General features: G+C 45.2%; 3 protein-coding genes across 3 annotated transcripts; 2 read left to right on the forward strand and 1 right to left on the reverse strand.

The window, feature by feature from the left end:
- Nucleotides 1-104: 104 nt before the first annotated feature.
- LCP9604111_4257 (uncharacterized protein) lies at nucleotides 105-711 on the forward strand (the record flags this gene model as incomplete). The annotated part of the gene is made up of 2 exons (XM_039071936.1): nucleotides 105-406; nucleotides 468-711. 2 exons carry the CDS (start codon nucleotides 105-107, stop codon nucleotides 709-711), a joined length of 546 nt encoding a protein of 181 aa, XP_038929819.1.
- Nucleotides 712-5,076: 4,365 nt separating this feature from the next.
- On the forward strand, nucleotides 5,077-6,208 carry LCP9604111_4258 (uncharacterized protein; the record flags this gene model as incomplete). The annotated part of the gene is made up of 3 exons (XM_039071937.1): nucleotides 5,077-5,405; nucleotides 5,465-5,517; nucleotides 5,580-6,208. The coding sequence occupies 3 exons, from the start codon at nucleotides 5,077-5,079 to the stop codon at nucleotides 6,206-6,208; spliced, it is 1,011 nt and encodes a 336-aa protein (XP_038929820.1).
- Nucleotides 6,209-7,894: 1,686 nt separating this feature from the next.
- On the reverse strand, nucleotides 7,895-9,848 carry LCP9604111_4259 (uncharacterized protein; the record flags this gene model as incomplete). The annotated part of the gene is made up of 5 exons (XM_039071938.1): nucleotides 7,895-8,030; nucleotides 8,078-8,222; nucleotides 8,276-8,439; nucleotides 9,418-9,726; nucleotides 9,823-9,848. 5 exons carry the CDS (start codon nucleotides 9,846-9,848, stop codon nucleotides 7,895-7,897), a joined length of 780 nt encoding a protein of 259 aa, XP_038929821.1.
- Between the last annotated feature and the right edge of the window lie 4,723 nt (nucleotides 9,849-14,571).

The raw sequence follows: 14,571 nt of genomic DNA on the forward strand, positions 1-14,571 counted from the left end.
ACCCAAATTCATTCCTTTCGAAAATTTGCTTTGCCAGCCTACTTTCTGAGAAGTCACTCACCTACTCTTTCAATCTAGTTTGGCGGACGGATACAACGTTCGGGATGACGAATCGCGCAACCAAGACCCCTGCCTTTCAGCCAGGCAAATATACTGCCTGGCTAGCCAAATCTCTCGAAGATGAAGCGAGGGCAAAAGAAAATACTCGCTACCAAGCTGCGATGGAACGCCAATCCGAAACGCCTTTTTCAACTCAAATGGAGCATGAAGGCGCATTCTCTGACAGGGAAGAGCAACTCAGAAGCCGCCACAGCAGCAAGGCTCTACACAAACCCGATCGAGAAACGGAACTGGTCGATTCTTCGCCATACAGGCTATACAAGCCTACAACATGTGCAAACAACCGGTCAGTGATTACTTTCCCGGCTATATAACTCCGATTCTCAATTCTAATCAGCCATGTTCAGATCTCCAGGGGAAGTGAAGCAAGGACCCTTCAAAGGTTCATCCGCGAGAGAGGAGCAGATAGAACAATGCAGGCAGTCGGAAAGCAAGGCTGCTAAACGACTAATTAAGAGAAAATTGGCCGACGATATCCGCATTTTGAAGAGCGAGGTGGAGGATCTTAAACAAATGGTCATCGCTCTGCAGCCACTCCTGCCTGAGCGACGTAAGAGAAAGCGAGTCTCGTTCCAAGACAATCCCATCTAGGCTAATAAGGCATGTCGAGAACATTTGATGAAATGAAGTACAACAGTGAGCATGTTCGAATAGCTTAGTTTGCAGTACAGTCTTTCATTTCTTGTTACAGTATTTAATGCCTACAGACTGATCTTGTCTCTACTTTATTCCGCGAGGTGACGCGTGCCATTTAAATTTACGTATCATCACGTATTATCTTTGTCATAGATAACATTGACAATCGGTTCATGCTGTGTACTCTAGAAATCTAGCTTCCCAGTCGCGCAAACACGATGCATATATTCCCACATCTAACCTGACGACTGGTTTTCTTTAGGCGCTGAGTAGGTGGGTACCGGCGTTGTACATTCTATAATAAAAGTTAGCATGTACCGAGAGATATATTAAGGCCGTTTTGTACCTAATCTAGATCCTTTTGATTTCGTTAAGCCACTGCTGTCGGTAGGGTAAGGGTCGGTTGTAAGAATTGTCTTAAACCACCGGTCGATGGTACTTCGAGCCGCACTTTTGTTTAGAAGCTTTAACGGTAAGCGCCTATTTACTATCCGCGGGCGAATGGCCCCTGATCGTTTTCGGTGGCCTAGATCTTTAGAAGGTCGGGCAACTATAGGGCCTTGCTTCTATAGAATATAGTATATCTTCCCTTAGAGAGAATCAGGGCTTCGCTTTACCCCGTACTGTTTATAATATACGTCCTATAGGGCTTTCCACAATAGGTTCCGATTCTTATCTAACTAGGGGAGAAGGTTGTCTTCTTCCTATTTAGATCAGCCTACTGTGCTATATAGGGACATTCTCTTTATTAAATAGGGGCAGTGAGAGTACCGGTTAAGATAATGGTAGAACAGTGAATCTTACTTAGATAGGTATAGTGAGGTCTAAACTTCCTCTAGGACTCACTTAAAAGCTGTATAGGATACCGCTACCTTATAAGTTATTACCCGAAGCTTAATTGTGACCTATAGGTCTATCTGGTAAGCTACTTTAGTGAGTCTAGATACTAAAATATCGGACTTATATTTCACTTTTCTACTATTTTAACTAAGCCTAGACATTTAAGTTTAATAAGCCCTTACGTTATCAGTATACTCTTAGAAAACTGGTTAGTAAGATAATAATACTCACTTAATATAATAACGAGTTCTTAACCCGACCTTACCATATATTGCATTGAATAGGACAAAAGAGACGTTATATAGAAAAACGCTCTTTTTATTAGTACTTTAAGTTGACTTTACTAGTAAGCGTTAACGGCTAAAATTGACTGTTTCTTATAACTAATTAACTAATAGATAAAGTAACGAGTATAGAAAGTATGGATATAGCCCTTATAACCTTTTATTATAAATAAATGGATGGCTTAGCGCCGATTATATAAACTAGAATCGATAAAAAGCGAGGCGTTACCTATAAAACACAGTCTAGTTATAGAAACTTAGTCTAATATTTTAGTACTACTCGTATATAAGTATAGCTGCCATTCGAAAATTCCCCTACTTTAATTGACGAGAAAGCTTTTAGAGTTAGTTATACTATGCGTTATCCTTATTATCCTCTAAATCTAAGGATACCTAGAGCCTATTAAGGTTAGCTATAGGTAATACTATAGAGGACGACGAACTCCTTTAGGAAGAGAATAACTATACTAGCCGCTAGAGATAAAAAAACGCTGTATATAGTATCGAGGAGGATGCTTAATATAACTAGATTTTAGGTCTAAGACTTAGAGTAGAGCTAAGCCTACTATAAGAGCCTAATCTCTAGGAGAAATATAATACAATCGCTTTCTAATATATTATAGAGTAAGTAATATAGTCTACCTTATAATAAATCTTTGTAACCTATATACTTACAATTATTAGACTTAATACCTAAATAAAGTCAGTCTTACCTCCCTTCGGAGAACTATACCACTAATATAATTTTAGGTCTATATAGAACTTACTAAGTAACTAGATTACCTAGAATAAAACTATCTGTAGTGACCTAGATGGTATTTGCAGTCGGCTAGTGGCTATAGAGGTAGCTATAGTATAATAGCGAAAGAGAGGGAGAATACTACGACTAATAGTAATACAACTAGGTATATATATCGTTCCTAGAGGCTATAATATAATTAATTTTATTTCCTATTAAGGTTCTATATTAGCTTTTATCCCTTAAAAGCCTCTCTTCCTTAAAATAGGTATAAATATTATATCTATATATCTTATTACTTAGTACTAGATATTACTAGACTCTCTATCTATATACTATATTTATATAGCTATAAAATATAATAGACTCTAGAATTAGTCCCTAGTATAGAAAATTAGCTCCTACTTTAACTGGCTAGACCTTATAGACTGATATAAGGATCTACTAAATTTTTTAGCACTAGTTAATCATTTCTTAGCCTACCTACTCCGCTTTCCCTGCTTTATAGATTCCTAGGGCCTACGCTAGATTATTAAACGCCAAGTTTAAGAATCACTAAAGCTAAGGCAGTATTTATAGAATATTCCTTAAATAAAATATACAAATAAATCCTATAGATTACTATATTACTTAATAGTTGATACTTACAGTAGAGTACTATAAATAGTTTAATCTATAGGTACCTATATAATTGACTTTTATTATATTTAGCTTAGCTACTAGTAGGAATTAAATAAGTTCTATTTTTAGTTTACCCCTTTCGATTATCTATTATCTAGGGAGGGGCGAGTATATACTAAAGTTATATAAAATCTGCGAGTAAACTCTAAATCTCTATATATAGCTCGCAGTAGAGCTAAAGCTTAGCAGAGTCTAGAATATACAGTCTTATAAGTTATATATAAAAACCACTATTATTAATAAACTATAGAAGGTTATATCGCGTTTCGCTTAGGAAAAGAAAAAAACGTAGGGATCTTAAGTAGTAGAGGTAGCTGGATTATAGGCCCTTCTATTAATTAAATTTAGCAGCTAAGGAACTAATATATCTACTGCTCTACTTACTAGAGAAAATCACTCTATAAAAAAGTTTGATATTGAAAATCTTAGTATATATATTAATGGATAACTTTATCTAGTATATTCAAATTATATTATAAGCGAACTATAGGTATTAGTAGGAGCGGGGTCTTCCTAAGTGACTAGTAGGAGATTAGTAATATAGAGAATCCTAAGGAACGCTATAACAGAGTTCTGAGTAGGCTACCTTAATCGGGCTAGTCTCTGTAGATTACTCCGGAGCCTAGTAAATAGGATACTAGCCTATGGTTCTAGAAGGTATCGATTGCGTTCTAGAACCATATAGTTACAGATACCACCTCGCTATATATTTTATATAAGTTCTATAAAAAATATCTAGATAGTACTAATAATAAATCTCAGACTATAGAAACGCTTAGTCGGTAAGAAAATGCGTCTATATATATAAATTAAAGTTTAGCTTTACAGCTAGTTAGATACCTTATCGGTAGACCTCTGCTCAGACTTATTATCTAAATTACTATTTAAGGGGCCGATAGCTAAGGCGGGAGTTATAATCATAATAATATAGCTAGCTATACACTAGCTTTAGGTAACAACGATCTACTGATAATCGCCTCTAGTCAATAGACATATAAACATTTACTAGTATACCTAGGAAATAGAATACTAGATCTACGATACTTAGGCCTATAATATCAATTTCAATTGGTCCCTCGGCTTTTGTTATAACCTATAGATATTTCTCTGGTCCCCTCGGCACATTAAATATAAGCATAAGATTGTATCAGTTATATATAAGTATTATCGACTTAGGCGGTCGAAGTCGAATATAGAAAAGGAAGCAAACAGTACAGTAGGAATAATTGGAGAAAATTCAGTAGGTAGTCATAGATCAAGATGTAACGGGCTATATATTATCCCCAGCACTTCAGCTGTTCCAACCATATCTGCGTTGTGGCTCCTAAGACAGAGGCCCCTTGCTCGCACGCTTCTATGGGAGCTCAGCCTTAAGAGGGGATTTCCGTGGTTCTTCTCTCCTGCGTGGTACTTTATTGGTGGCGGTAGTGATTGCTAAGTCGCAGGTTCGCTTATAGTATGATTTCAGTGTTGCAATCGCAGGGGGGGGGTGACAATCGATGGGGATAGGGATCCTAGATAATAAGCCTTGGCGGCAGGAAATGCCTCACGCGGTTGCCATAGGTACTACACTCGGGTTTCCTAACCTGATTCAGCAAGGTCTAGATCCTTCGATGTAGAGCCTGATGGACTATGAGGGATATTGCAGCGGTCTGCTATGGTCGACGGTGGCATTGGTCAATCAAAGCACTTACGCATAGAGGACTTTTGTATACATCCCCCACTTTCGCAACTTTTTCGCTCACATCGCTTGGGTTTGTGTCTTCTCCTCACAGAATGGTCAGCCGTTCTCTGAGCTTCTTCCAAATGGCAGATCCAGTGTACCAAATCTCACACCATGAGCAAGGCAAAGACCATGTGCCAGTATCAACACCGCCCAAAGACCAAGCTCTGACACTAGAGAATTTCTCGCGCGGCCGCCCATTGCATGAAGCCCAGTTGCATTCATGTGCCCCTCTACAGGAAGATCATGAGGATCAAGCAACTCGAAGACGAAATGTGCGAAAAAGCAGACGCAGCAGCCCTGTTTCTTCTACAATACGTCGAGACTTGATTGAAAGCTCTTCGACCAACGTAACGTGGCCATCTGGATCTGCAAACAAACGGTAAGTGACTACAATGGCCCTCAGCAGCTTCAGTGTTGTTTCTAACTGTCAATTCTCAGATATACGAGACAGCAGCGTCAGCTTTGTCAAGAAAAGGTCGATGCAATCCTCAGTACGTTCAAGAACAGTATGAATTGGCCCAAAAGCAGACTGACTGATGAGCTCTAACAACAGTCTTGAAAAGTCTTTATTCACTCCTTGGAGTTCCTGGGGCGGACATTCCCTTCCGCGCACAGAATCTGATTCTTCAAGCCATGCAACGACACCTTGAATACCATGCATTCCAGTTCGCTCACAAGTGGCTTCGGGGGGAGTCTGTCATGAATGGATGGACGTGTCCAGAGGAGTTGGAACTGCACACATTTTTCAAATTCATGCTGAAAAACCAGAAAAACCTGCAGCTCAGCCCCTACTGTCACGCAGGTAGGGCGGTACAAAAATGGAAAAGCTCGGTTTCTAAAATCCGTCACACCGCTGTCCATCGGCTTATACAAGACCGTGAAAGTCTTCTCCAGATGAACCTTGCCGCCATCGAATTCGTTATGTATATCAGTGGATCTTCAAGATCTGAGAAGCTTCAGCGTCTCTTCGATTTCCTGGAGACTAGGCTCCCAAAGCCAGACCGGCTTCGAAGGCAGCGAAAACCAGAACCCAATTCCAAGGCCTCTTTACGCAAGACTCGCCTCGAAAATCTGAAATGCCGGTTCATCTTGCCTCCCGAACCGGTCAAAGAAGTTCTACAATGGATTGAAGAACACTTCACTCGGGAAGTGGAACGGTTCCTAAAGGTTGTATTTCAATGATTCTCTTTTGGCTTGATTGCACCTGAGAATCAAACATAATTTTCGTCTTCAAAACTTTCACCTCCGGGTTTTGGTGTTTTCCAAAAAAGGACCACTTCCCCCCCCCACCGGGGCCAACAAGGGGCGCCTGCTCGCTGTGCCCACTAAGGCAAAAGGACCAGCAAGCAGAGAATAGTGAGTGGACCTCAGCATCATAGACACTCACTGCTCCATTTTCATCTGCAAAAGTCTTCACAGTCTCAAGATCCACCTCTCGCACAACCATGAGTCATAGCGTCCTCTCCGGGTTCTCTGCATCGGGTAATATCTCGCTAGTTACTCAGCAATAGCCCGCTCCAGTCAATGTATATAGTTCGATTGTTTGAAGAGCGGGTGCTTAAGTAGGGAACCCTGAACCTACTTTGGCGGGTCTGCATTGTTTGGATGACTAATTACCTAATAAATAATATCGGTTCCGAGGGATGCAGTATGCACTAGTACTAGAATAAACCAATGAGGCCATTGCACCGTTCTTGAGATGTGTATTTCTATATATATCTGATAGCAAAATAAAGGGGCTCTTTCGAGCTGATTCAGCAGTTGATGCCTTGGGAATCAGGTAGTGGTGGATGTTGAATGAAACAAATACGCTAGTAAGAATCCTCTCCACTTTTACCGACAAATAAACATCTCAAGACAGCATCCTCGCACTACCGCCATGCGATGACAGCATATAGAAATAGAAGATAGATTCATTCGTTGATTCATGTACCTCTCTGGCAGAATTATCTCATGTTAGATCGCCTCGACAAGTAAAAATCGCTGGCAAGCGCAGGAAAAAGTACCTTGGTTTCATGGCCGCTGTTTTTGGTTAGTCGCAGGGCCCACAACCGGGTGGCTTGATCGTCATCGCTCCGCTTTCTCCACCCCCAAACTCCCCACGCAGCTTTCCTGATGTGGCAACAAGAGAAATCGGGAATGAATGCAGTCCACGCTCCATGTCTTAGGTTGTCTGGTTTCAGAACGAGATGTTTGTTCACACATCATAGGGTAACTCGACGTAAGCGCTACGAAGCTTCCCTCTGCGAGTTTCCATAGAAATTTACCATTTGCTCGCACGCTTTGCTCAACCAAGGTTGCCACTTCTTAGATAACAGATAGACCGACCCAGCCAAGTTTAGCGAAAGTCAATTAGAAGGGTTCCGCGGGTCGTGCGATTTACAGTGCTGTGCCACAAGTGGACTGCCAAGTAACGTATATCGAACCAGATTGTGCCTTGACACGGCCGGCTGCGATGACTTGGACGATTTTCATCGGGTGAGAGTCTCCGAATAACGCTCTGACTTTGTGAATTCTCGGACCTAGTATTCGACAGTTCAAATTAGGGTATCGGGATCTAGGAGGAAAAGAGGAGCGGGTGGGTACAGAAATTAATGATCGGCAGGCAGCGAAAAGCTTGAATGGAACGTCGTATCGTGTCAGTTCCCGAGTTCTACCCAGCAAGGCAGAAGTTAGTTTTACACCGGAGACCGAGTTCGGTGTTTTCGCAGCTGGAAGGCGAGTCTATCCACATTAGGCCACGAGGACTATAATGGGATACTTCAGCGGAAAGACCTGACACAGGAATCCAATAATAAGGAGTCTAAAGCATCGCCTTCCAGCTGGGATAATTTCTAGCAACGATGCGTTCGCCCGGTCGCTTTACCCTCAGCCCCTGTGTTCTCCCCCTCCTTGGCCGTCATCTCCCTCGTTACCTCCACAGCCGCCAGCTGACTGCAAATTTCCTCCAGATCGCTGCGAACAGTCTCGTTCCATGTGGTTGCCTAGTGAGTTCTGCGTAGAACTAAGAACGATGTTAGCAGTGTTGTTTTCTCCGGTGGTACGACTTACTTCGTTCGGATGTCGGATTGATAATCGTAAGCAGGCAGACTACAAAACTTGATGCCAGGGGAGACTTGGTCACTCACTCTGCGATGCATTGGAAGGCGGTATGTTGCGGTTTCAGAGACATCAAGCTGGCCGGGTGTTTCTAGATCTTTTCAAAGTTTAGCCCCGTATCCCGGTCGGGTCGAGCATCTTCCTCGATACAACCCAGGTTGGTGCCCCATCCCGGGGGGCGAGGGCAGTCATTCTCTTCCTGAGGGACTTCTTCTTCCTCTGTGGTATCAACCGCAACCGATCCCGAGTGGCTTCGAGCATCTTCGGATTCGGGGGGTGACAGGGACAATGCACGCTGCAATCGACGGCGAAAGCTTTGTCGTCGATCAGCCGAGGGAAGTTTTGGAATAGCACCCATAACCGCATGGAGGATACACTGAGATGACAAGTGTCCGTACAAAATACTCGGCCTTTTGCAGAGTCGGTACTGAGCATGACACCCGAAGTGAGCGCGCTGCTACAGTAGCTCGCACTCGGGTGCTGCCAGGTGCAGTGTCTTCCACCCGGTTATGCTGCAACGGTTGCTATATTTGATGATTCACGTTGCAACCATTCAAGCACCGCATTATCCTGCGTTCCTCCATTGATGAACCAAGTCATCACAAGTTAAACCTCGAGAGTTGTGCTGTTCAACGACAGAGGCGTGGCTGTATAGACCGTTGATTTCATTGTTATTCAACATGCAATCTCGCCCATCCTAGTGAAATACTACGCCTTCTGTTGAAACATGGTTATCCCTCCGTAGCACACGGTGCAACATCATCGCGTTGAGTCCTCTCTACCTCTGCTCAGTAAACTGGCTCAATTGTATGTGCAATGCGCGATTTAATTGCAGCAACGATGCGAATCCATGGATTCAGTCTCATCTCCCTAGTGTTCTCGCACAGAATTACCGAATGTATCTGACCGCAGAAAACGAAGAAGTTCTAGATGGGCGATCTTCATGGAACCAAGGGGCGGTGCCGCTTGGCGAACTGAGGCCAACCGCGGGTCAGCCAAGACGTGCCTCGTACGGCCACCAACTCTCAAAAACACTATTCCAACGTCCGTTTAAACATCTCAACACGCCTCGACCAGCAGTGAACATGACTAAGATGTGCGCAAGCGGTCGCTACGTAGAGACGGAGCCGAGTGGACATAAAAGGAGCCAGATTCCCAACCTAGAAAAAATCAGGACTTCGCTCCTCACACTCCGATGTGCCATGGTGTCCCTCTCTTGTCTGCAGGCTTGAGAGTCTCCGTGGCCACGGCTGTCGCTGCCACGAGCCCAGCGATGTAAGATTTGCGCTCACCGCAGGACGGGCTCTGCGTTATCAACTGTGCCTCGCAGGACGGGCTCTGCGATATCAACTGTGCCTCGCAGGACGGGCTCTGCGACATCAACTGTGCCTCGCAGGACGGGCTCTGCGATATCAACTGTGCCTCGCAGGACGGGCTCTGCGATATCAACTGTGCCTCGCAGGACGGGCTCTGCGATAACAACTGTGCCTCGCAGGACAGGCTCTGCGACATCAACTGTGCCTTGCAGGACGGGCTCTGCGACAACAACTGTGTCTCGCAGGACAGGCTCTACGTTATCAACTGTGTCTCGCAGGGGATTGCTGCGATAACAAGGCCTCTAGCGACGCGCAGGCACCTCTCTGTGGTGCTAGGGACCAGTATTCGAAAATTCTGAGAGTCTTCGAAGAAGCAAAGACCTGCGCAACATTTTCATCTTATTCATATTCCGAAGGATCAGACGATCCCTAGATAGATATAAATCAATTAGAATCGCACAATTTCAGACTGAATTTTTCCGCTAATGGATGCCGTATTACTAACTCTCTTGGATAGTTTACAGTCTGATAGCCCTCTCGCCGCAATAGAATGCGTGTACCATAGAGGCGTAGAATAAACAGAAATATATGTTGATAAGTATGGTAGTGAGTGTTGACGTAAGTGTTGACGTGAGTGTTAACGTAAGTGTTGACGTGAGTATTAATGTGAGTGTCGACGTAAGTGTCTACGTGAGTGTCTACGTAAGTGTCGATGTGAGTGTCGACGTGAGTGTCTACGTGAGTATCGACGTGAGTGTCGACGTAAGTGTCGATGTGAGTGTCTACGTGAGTGTCGACGTGAGTGTCGATGGGCGTGTTGATGGTGAGCGATAATGGTAAGTGACGACGGTGAGTGACAACGGTGAGACGGTGAATGACGACGGTGAATGACGGCGGTGAATGACGACGGTGAGTGACGACGGTGAGCGAATGTTAACTGTCCTCGAAGTTTTTGGTGGTGGTTGATATGAAGACAACTGTCTCTGTTGATCACCGAGCGGTGAGAGCGGTCTGGAGGTTGAACTGCTACCTCACCCCCTATACAGTCTTTACCTGTTAGATACACTTGCATACATTATGGCGCGATGGGAGTTCTGCAGAGAAGGAACAGTTAAGTGATGAGCGAACGGTTGGTTAGTGAACGATCATTTAAGGAGTGAGCTAACAGTTGAGTGGTGGTTAGACACTTCACCGGTAAGCAGTTAATTAGTGAATGAACAGTTGAGTGGTGAACGAACAGTTGAGTGGTAGATAGACACTTCACTGGTGAGCAGTTGACTAGTGAATGAATAGTGGACTAGTAAATGGACAGCGGAGTTGTGAATAGATAGTTGAGTTGTGAATAGACAGTTGACCAGTGAGCAGTTGATGTGAATGAACAGTTGAGTGAACGAACCTACCTACGGAATAACTAGCCGTGGTGATGGTGAATCACTCGGTGAGATTGCACTATAGGGTATGTATATCCTAACCGAGCATGTCGCCGACACTAGGTCACTACCTTTGCGTTAAGTATTGACTCTGGAGATGTGCTTTGGTCGAACTAATCGTTGGCTTTTTACTTTCAACCTTTTTTGCCCCGGCTACATTACTACAGCTGTTTTTGCTAGCCGTCGCCCGTATCGCTATATTGCTGTTATAACAGCGAATTGTGCAACCTCGGTCTAGGGACGAGTAGGTACGTCTACAGGAATACACAACAAACAACTATCTATCAAAAATATAATCCGTAGAAACGGCTACTTTCAAGTCAATTGTAAGCGTCATAGTAATCTACCATCCGATAATTGCTATACGTACCAGTTCACTGAATAAGCCACGAAAAAGCCGCGATAACTGAGTACTTCGTCATGGAAAAAGACTACCAGTTGTGTTATCCGACGATAGTCATATACAATATAACAGTGTTAGACAGCGACACGCCCTCTGAAAAGAGCCCGACTAGACCAGGAGAGATATTGTCGACGATATGAGCTAGTATGAGCGTAGGCGGTTGTCCCATTGCAGATGTGGCTTGAAGTTGGCGGAGGCAGACTCCCTTCAGCAGGAAAAATAGCAAGTTCTTCATGCTTGGCCTCTAATTCCACTACCACTCACGTGGAAAGGGGAGGGACGGCTAGGAGTGCTGCTGTCCAGCTGCCTCACTACTGAACCTCAGAGGCACCGCCGACGGTAACCAAGAATAAGGTAGTTCTTCAACCCTCGCGTTCAAATTGGCGAGGAAATAGGACCAAGAGGGTTATGGAGTATTCAAAGCACGGCTTGTTAAAGACCAGCTGTTGGCTACCCGCGGCATCGAGTGTTGTGCTTCATCTGGTCGATGACTGGTGGTGCACGGTGGGTGTAATGAATTTGTGAACATGGTGGTTCTCTATTCGATGAGAACGTCGTCTCGAATGAATTGCGCGATCTGGTATGCGCAGTGCAAAACGGCATGAGAGCGTCTGAGTATTGTCGGAGAGAATCGTGAAAGAAAGAACGTGAGAGAAGCATCAACTTGATCCTAGACATCAAAGGGTCGCAGTGAATGTTTCAGTCATCGTACATATCCGAAGCGTCTGCAACCATCGCTTGCATTGCCAATGGTACGCGTTCCGCGACGCTTTTCAAATAGTCTGCTTTTCAGGTCGTGAGCTAACCATGCAGCCTTGCCATGAAGGCAGTGCCTTAGTTCAGCATCTCTAGGCCGCTCCCAGGTTCGAAGAACGGCAACGGGTTCGTTCTGCTGGTCCGGTTGCCCATGTGTCCAGCAGGGGTAATGCAAGCGTCATGGAGAGGCCAGGCTCGAGACAGCCTGTAGTATGCCATCTATTCCGAGCAGAGAAAGCCGACATTCTCCCAAGGGCCATTCTTTATACATAAATAAAAAAGGACCAATGATTCGGAGGTGTTCGAGTTGACAGCAGGGCCGATGGCGGGTCTGATTTGCCATGTAAAATCCAAACTGCTGAACGCTGAGCTCGGTCCTGATACACGGAATGCTGCACGCCTGCCCCGAAGGCGTACACGCTGTTCAGGTCTGTTCCGAAATGTTGTTCCTCACAGAGATTCCGGTCTATCTGCTGCTCGTCCATAATCACTTCTCTCGTAGCTCTCCACGCCCAACCACGGCGTTCTGTCATGTGATACTGGTATCGCCGAACACAGAAAACCCTCTATTTTTCAGTCATGCAAAAAGCTGCTTGTTGATTTCTGGAATCTTGAATTCGACTTGTCTCCAGCAGAATCCAAGCTGGACCCCTTCCGTCACGTGATGAACTTGCGGCCGCAGCCGCATCGCGTCCCAAAAATCTTCCGCCATTCGAGAAGGCGGAGATGCACCAATATGTACCAATATGAGGCGACTGCATCGTCAAAAGATTGGAATATTGCTCTCTTTTTCTCTAGGCGCTGCTCTCACACGACTGGAATCCGCTGTATTTCAAGGTGCGGCACCGTATTTGACAGAGACAGCAGGGGAAGGATACACTTCTTGTGCTTGGTACGCCGATAGACGATGCAGGGGGCTCAAGTCAAACACGCTGGTCGAATCGTCCGATTTCTCGTCTGAACTGTTGCCTGCCCATTGTACTAGCCTCAGCGTCGCCGTCGCGTGTATCTCTTGTAATGGCAGCCGTCGCATGCTCCGAGGCACGTGTCTGGTGGATGATCGTGTGAACGAAGAGAGTATCATATGGCATACTGGGCTTGACGGAGTCATCGAAGTCAACATTGAAGTCGGGACGGTCTGCACCGGGACTTTATGGAGTCTCGCAGATCGGCTTGCTTCGATCGCGGGTTTTTGGCAAAGTGCAAGGTGGTTGGTTCAATGCCGTGGATATTCATTGCCATAATCAGGCCATGTGAGTGATGGGACATGAAAAAGACGTACCGGAGAAGCGAAGAGAGACTGGCATGGAGGACTGCCCGCCTGAGATCGTGAGGTGTAGGTCACCCGACCTGTTTCGCTGAAAGAAGTCGAGGAAATTCGCTGGCGTTGAGCCGCTTGTCATAAAGCAATATATCACATGGTATCGGTGCTCATTGTCGGCTCACCACAGCCAATCGATGGAAGATCGAGTGGTGTCTCGAGGACACTCGGTCGGGAGTGGCCGCATGTCATCCTCAGTAACATAACCAGCCAGATCGATCGCGTCGCGCGGCAAGGCGGTAAGGGTGTGCAGAGGGCGACATGTCCCACAGACTTGGGAATTCCTACACCACTTGGCAAGTGGCTCCCCAAATCCGTCAGTATGCTTCGGGTGGTATAAGGCTATACTCACAATTCTTCATCTTCGACTCTGTTCACCCGTACACACCTCACAATGGCCAGCAGACTGCTGAGACAGCACAGATATCCCCCTTAGCTTGAGTCAGCCGGCGAACGCCCGATTACAATGAACCAACGGAATGTCATTGCGACAATATACAAAGGCCGGGTCTAGACGTGTCCAACCTGCACGATAAACGATAACCATGACCGATGATCAGAGGGAATGGTCTAGGGCCACTGGCACTTGGCAGACATACCTGATTACTCGACGATCAGCCCTCATGCGAGATAGCTGCAGCGGTGGCATTGCGTCAGTTAAAAGCCGTGGTAGAGCCCATCGGTAGTCTTGTTGTTGGCACGCTGCCAGGTTTCTGAGTCATGCCAGATATCGACGACGTGTGCGTAAGATTTAAAGAGAGTATCCGAAAAAAGGTCTCCCAACTCGTATCGGGGCAATCGAACGCTCGGAGGCACATTCTGCCAAATATTAGCTACTAGTTTTGAGAAGGGATAGCTAGCTCATATATCGTGGTTGTAATAATGGTCTCGATCGACACTGCCCGAGTACGATTGTGATACTCGTCACGCTCTTCTGTAGCGGTTCAATGCATATAGATTGGGTCGATCACAGTATCTGCCATATCAGCACAGTATCGAATGGATTCAGGATGTGAGTAGGCATACCTCCCGCTAAACAGCCTCACGTATTCCAGAATCAAGGGGCAAAAGGCTAATAGGGTTTGACATGGGATCAGTACACGTGGGCAACTCAGTAGAGATACTTGTTCGTATAGAAGACATGTTGGAGTCATTTTAGTCAGGCGAAAGCTTTCCCTTCTTGGCTAGCTGGCACGGATTAAAAGGAAGCAACGCCTTAA

This window comes from Penicillium roqueforti (genome assembly GCF_015533775.1).
Source record: "Penicillium roqueforti strain LCP96 04111 chromosome Unknown scaffold_08, whole genome shotgun sequence".
In the NCBI taxonomy this organism is placed as follows: Eukaryota; Fungi; Ascomycota; class Eurotiomycetes; order Eurotiales; family Aspergillaceae; genus Penicillium; species Penicillium roqueforti.